General features: G+C 45.1%; 1 protein-coding gene across 1 annotated transcript; it reads left to right on the top strand.

The window, feature by feature from the left end:
• Positions 1-92: 92 nt before the first annotated feature.
• Positions 93-5595, top strand: LOC116678154 (protein NLRC3; the record flags this gene model as incomplete). The annotated part of the gene is made up of 5 exons (XM_032508204.1): positions 93-209; positions 3190-3271; positions 3432-3639; positions 3774-5412; positions 5589-5595. Coding segments are annotated over 5 exons (2053 nt in total), but the record flags the coding sequence as incomplete, so codon positions are not given.
• Positions 5596-6483: the final 888 nt, after the last annotated feature.

The raw sequence follows: 6483 nt of genomic DNA on the forward strand, positions 1-6483 counted from the left end.
TAGTTTTAGTCGCTGCTTGTATCTGCAGCAGTTTTGTGTCTGATATTAAAAAGTGGATTTCATCCCTGTTGGTCTTACTCTCTGTGTAACAGGATCCATCAGAGACCCGACTCTGCGGGACCTGGACCCAGCTGTGTGTCCTTTAAGAGCGACGGGTCATATCAAGGCCTCATTAACTTTAAAGGAGATCAACCCTCTGCTGGAGAGAGGTCAGCTGTTATTAATATTATAATATTACTGATTCATGTTTTAACTTTTATGTCGCCAGAGAAGTTTTTGGAGTTTATTCTCAGCATCTTTCTTCTTCACATATATTTATATTCTCCATCTGAAAGCTGTCCAGTGAGACCGGTCTTCAACTATACAGTGGTGTGAAAAAGTGTTTGCCCCCTTCCTCATTTCCTGTTCCTTTGCATGTTTGTCACACTTAAGTGTTTCGGAACATCAAACCAATTTAAACAATACCAAGGACAACACAAGTAAACACAGAATGCAATTTGTAAATGAGGTGTTTATTATTAAAGGTGAAAAAAAATCCAAACCATCATGGCCCTGTGTGAAAAAGTGATTGCCCCCCTTGTTAAAACATACTATAACTGTGGTTGTCCACACCTGAGTTCAATGTCTCTAGCCACACCCAGGCCTGATTATTGCCACACTGTTTCACAATCAAGGCATCACTTAAATAGGAGCTGCTTGACACAGTAAGGTCCACCAAAGATCCTTAAAGCTACCCATCATGCCGAGACCCAAAGAAATTCAGGAACCATTGAGAAAGAAAGTAATTGAGATCTATCAGTCTGGAAAGGTTATAAAGCCATTTCCAAAGCTTTGGGAATCCAGCGAACCACAGTGAGAGCCATTATCCACAAATGGCGAAGACATGGAACAGTGGTGAACCTTCCCAGGAGTGGCCTGCCGCCCAAATTACCCCAAGAGCGCAGCGACGACTCATCCAAGAGGTCACAAAGACCCCACAACAACGTCCAAAGAACTGCAGGCCTCACTTGCCTCAGTAAGGTCAGCGTTCATGCCTCCACCATCAGGAAAAGACTGGGCAAAAATGGCCTGCATGGCAGAGTTCCAAGGAGAAAACCACTGCTGTGCAAAAAGAACATCAAAGCTCGTCTCAATTTCTCCACAACACATCTTGATGACCCCAAGACTTTTAGGACAACATTCTGTGGACCGATGAGACCAAGTGGAACTCTTTGGAAGGTGTGTGTCCAAGTATATCTGGCGTAGAGGAACACTGCATTTCATAAAAAGAACATTATACCAACAGTAAAATATGGTGGTGGTAGTGTGATGGTCTGGGGCTGTTTGCTGCTTCAGGACCTGGAAGACTTGCGTGATAAAAGGAACTATGATTCTGCTGTCTACCAAGAGATCCTGAAGGAGAATGTCCGACGTCTGTTCGTGTACTCAGCTGAACAAACTTGGGTTCTGCAGCAGGACAACGATCCTAAACACACCAGCAAGTCCACCACCGAATGGCTGAAGAAAAACAAATGAGACTTTGGAGTGGCCTAGCCAAAGTCTGACCTGAATCCTATTGAGATGTTGTGGTATGACCTTAAAAAGGGCCGTTCATGCTCAAAAACCCTCTAATGTAACTGAATTAGGACAATTCTGCAAAGATGAGTGGGCCAAAATTCCCAGGACGCTGTAAAAGCCTCATTGCACGTTATCGCAAACGCTTGTAGCAGTTGTTGCTGCTAAGGGGGGCCCAACCAGTTATTAGGTTTAGGGGGCAATCACTTTTTCACACAGGGCCATGATGGTTTGGATTTTTTTCACCTTTAATAATAAAACACCTTCATTTACAAATTGCAGTTTGTGTTTACTTGTGTTGTCCTTGACTATTGTTTAAATTGGTTTGATGTTCCGAAACACTTAAGTGGGACAAACATGCAAAGGAACAGGAAATGAGGAAGGGGGCAAACACTTTTTCACACCAATGTAGATCTCCGTTTAATACTGGACCTGGTCTGGACCAATAGGATCTGGTGTTGTAGCCCCATCAAAAAGCATTTTAAATCTCCCATAGCCATCAGCTAGGCTACACATCAGGAACGGCAACGTTCTTCCCAGATGTTCTTCTCCTACTGGGAATACCGGGGGGGCGAGGCATTCGTCGCTAACATCCCATCCTGAGCCCACGACAACAGTGCCATCATATCCAGATCACGTGACTGCCCCCCCCCTCCAAAAAATCCTATCCTGCAAGATCCCGAGAGAGAGAACCGGTCCCGGTCCCGTTTGGTTCTCAGGATCTAAGTTTCCATCCACTTGTCAATCAAATGATCTGATGTTTGGTAAATAAATCTGGTGAAAGTGTGTTTCCATCCAACGGCTTTACAGCCAATAAGAACTAGTGGTGATGACATCACACGCTGTTTTGGGTCAGACTGGACATCTGATTGGTTGGAGACATTTTAAGGTGTTTCCACTCATTTACACTGAATCACAACATTCAACAACAACTTCTGTGTTTTGTGGTGCGTTGCAACAAAAAAAGGACCTAAAACTTAATCGGTATTCTTTATTTATTCAACAAATAACGTTTCCATCAGCGTTGATCACATAAAAAGAATATCATCAAGATAAAATCTGATGAGACAAACATTTTTCCTTTGAAAAATTCATGAAAATTCTATCGAATTTTACTGTTTCCATAAGGAATTTTTCATTTGATATCACTTAATTCAGATATAAATGTGTGGATGGAAACAGAGCTTATGTGGTCTAAAGTTATCAGACTGTGTTGCCCCCCCCCCCGTAGCATAGTTACGTCTATTTGTCTCTGCCGTTGGGTTTTTCACATCGATGTCCCCAAAAAACTAGCTCTAAAATTAGCCCCATGTCAGCTGATAGCTAACGCTGAGACAGCCAATGGCAGAGAGGAACACACTTACCTTCTCATTGGGAGCTCCAGGTGAAGTCCTGAAAGCCGTTGCTGTAGATGTAACGTTACGGTAAAGCCAGGCATGGAGATGAGGCCCATTAACAGGGGGGTCAGCAGGACCACTAACAGGGGGGTCAGCAGGACCACCAGATCTTTACTGTCAGGGGAAACCATCTGATTCTATGTTGGAATCAACACTTTAAGTCTCAGGACCTTTACCTTGTGCGTGTCTCTGTGTGGACAGACATGATGGGAGCTAATTCTTCCTGATTCCTCCACAGAGTGGACCAGGAGAGCTCAGAGGGTCCCAGTGGGTCCCAGTCCTCCCAGCAGCATCAAACCCACCTGGACTCCATCTTTATGGTCAGTACATGTACACCAACAACTTTTACATCTATTCTGTTCCCAATCATCTCCATGCTGCCCTGTCCAGACCAGAGGGTCCTCAGTCTGTCCATCATGGATCTGATGGTTGCTTCCATGATTTCAGTCTGATTGTCATTCATATAATCTTCTGTTCCAGCTGCTGGAGGAGAACATCGTCACTTTTGTGAAGAACGAGCTGAAGAAGATCCAGAAGCTTCTGAGACCAGATTACCCAGAATGCTCAGAGAGTCAGAGGGAGGGTGAGGATGAAGTGCAGAGGAGGAGCAGAGAGGCGTTTCTGAAGATCACACTGCACTTCCTGAGGAGAATGAAGCAGGACGAGCTGGCTGACCGTCTGCAGAGCAGTAAGAGGATTTCTCTAAAGATTTAACTTGCTGGACTAATGGGACGTTTACTAATGTCTCCAGAGAAGGGTCAGAGTATGTTCCTGTTTCTTTATAAATCACCTACTGATCTTCTTTGTTCTGTGTTCATTCAGGAAGTCCAGCAGGAGTTTGTAAGCGTAAACTCAAATCTAAGCTAGACAGGAAGTTCCAGCGTGTGTTTGAGGGGATTGCTACAGCAGGAAACCAAACCGTTCTGAATCAGATGTTCACAGAGATCTACCTCATGAAGGGAGGGGCTGCAGGGGTCAATGATCAACACGAGGTCAGACAGATTGAAACAGCATCCTGGAAACCAGACACACCAGAACCAACAATCAGACAAGAAGACATCTTTAAAACCCCACCTGGAAGAGATCAACCAATCAGAGCAGTGATGACAACGGGAGTGGCTGGCATCGGGAAAACAGTCTTAACACAGAAGTTCACTCTGGACTGGGCTGAAGGCAAAGCCAACCAGGACATCCAGTTCACATTCCCATTCACCTTCAGAGAGCTGAATGTGCTGAAAGAGAGAAAGTTCAGCTTGGTGGAACTTGTTGATTACTTCTTTAGTGAAACCAAAGAAGCAGGAATCTGCAGGTTTGAAGAGTTCCCGGTGGTCTTCATCTTTGACGGTCTGGATGAGTGTCGACTTCCTCTGGACTTCCTCAACACTGAGATCCTGACTGATGTTTCAGAGTCCACCTCAGTGGGTGTGCTGCTGACAAACCTCATCAGGGGGAATCTGGTTCCCTCTGCTCGCCTCTGGATAACCACACGACCTGCAGCAGCCAATCAGATCCCTCCTGGGTGTGTTGACATGGTGACAGAGGTCAGAGGGTTCACTGACGCCCAGAAGGAGGAGTACTTCAGGAAGAGATTCAGAGATGAGGAGCAGGCCAGCAGAATCATCTCTCACATCAAGACATCACGAAGCCTCCACATCATGTGCCACATCCCAGTCTTCTGCTGGATCACTGCTACAGTTCTGGAGGACGAGTTGAAGACCAGAGAGGGAGGAGAGCTGCCCAAGACCCTGACTGAGATGTACATCCACTTCCTGGTGGTTCAGTCCAAAGTGAAGAACATCAAGTATGATGGAGGAGCTGAGACAGATCCACACTGGAGTCCAGAGACGAGGAAGATGATAGAGTCTCTGGGAAAACTGGCTTTTGAGCAGCTGAAGAAAGGCAACCTGATCTTCTATGAATCAGACCTGACAGAGTGTGGCATCGATATCAGAGCAGCCTCAGTGTTCTCAGGAGTGTTCACACAGATCTTTAAAGAGGAGAGAGGACTGTACCAGGACAAGGTGTTCAGCTTCGTCCATCTGAGTGTTCAGGAGTTTCTGGCTGCTCTTCATGTCCATCTGACCTTCACCAACTCTGGAGTCAACCTGCTGGCAGAAGAACAAACAACACCAACACAGTTCTACCAGAGTGCTGTGGACGAGGCCTTACAGAGTCCTAATGGACACCTGGACTTGTTCCTCCGCTTCCTCCTGGGTCTTTCACTGCAGACCAATCAGAATCTCCTACGAGGTCTGCTGACACAGACAGGAAGTAGCTCAGAGACCAATCAGGAAACAGTGAAGTACATCAAGAAGAAGATGGATGAGGATCTGTCTGCAGAGAGAAGCATCAATCTGTTCCACTGTCTGAATGAACTGAATGATGGTTCTCTAGTGGACCTGATCCAACGTTACCTGAGTTCAGGAGAAGTCCACGCATTACATAAGTCTCCTGCTGAGTGGTCAGCTCTGGTCTTCATCTTACTGTCATCAGAAGAAGATCTGGACGTGTTTGACCTGTATAAATACGGTGCATCAGAGGAGGCTCTTCTGAGGCTGCTGCCAGTGGTCAAAGCCTCCAAAAAAGTTCTGTATGTGGAATTCATTCAGCATTAAATACTCTGATATCTTTCAACAGGAGCTAATTTTACAACTCGTTTCCTTCCTGTTGTCTCTCCAGGCTGAGTGGCTGTAACCTGTCAGAGAGAAGCTGTGAAGCTCTGTCCTCAGTTCTCAGCTCCCAGTCCTCTAGTCTGAGAGAGCTGGACCTGAGTAACAACAACCTGCAGGATTCAGGAGGGAAGCTGATCTCTGATGGACTGAAGAGTCCACACTGCACACTGGAGACTCTCAGGTCAGACCAACAACAATAATCTTTGAAAACACAGTACTGAGAAATAATAATTTATATCATTTATATTTTAATATCATGACACTTTGTTTATTCCTGATCATACACCAAGTAGATCCAACCAGACAATCTGATTGGTCATCTAGACATTTAGAACATCCTCAAATCAGCATGACAGCCCCCCCAGAGACATTGGAGCACACCTGGTGCATCACAAGACATATTACTCCCCCATTTCCATGGCAACATTGTAACTTCCAGGTCTGAATTAAAGAAACAGTAACGTTAGCCCACAACATCGATACAATGGATTGTCTTTTTTTAAATGGAGTAATCACATCACATCAGCTGTTTGGATCACATCAGCTGTGCCACTGACACATCAATGATGATGTTTGCGGACATATAGTAGCTAAGTCTATCCATGAAAAAACCTTTCATTGGATTTTGTAGTTATAACCAGATTAAGTTAACCAAGCAGTTTGGTGTTTATATGTGCGGTAGTTATTATGTTTTGGAAAATTCCACGATCTCTACCACTACAAAGCTAACGTTTGCTTAAAGGAAGACATAGACTAAATGGGACTTTAGCTTATTCACTGCATCCCCCCAAGATAGACCCGTTGATACATACCCTTCTCATCTCCATGCGTGCTGTAACTCTGTCTGACGCCCCCAGCAT

Source organism: Etheostoma spectabile, unplaced genomic scaffold (assembly GCF_008692095.1).
Source record: "Etheostoma spectabile isolate EspeVRDwgs_2016 unplaced genomic scaffold, UIUC_Espe_1.0 scaffold00006535, whole genome shotgun sequence".
NCBI lineage: Eukaryota > Metazoa > Chordata > Actinopteri > Perciformes > Percidae > Etheostoma > Etheostoma spectabile.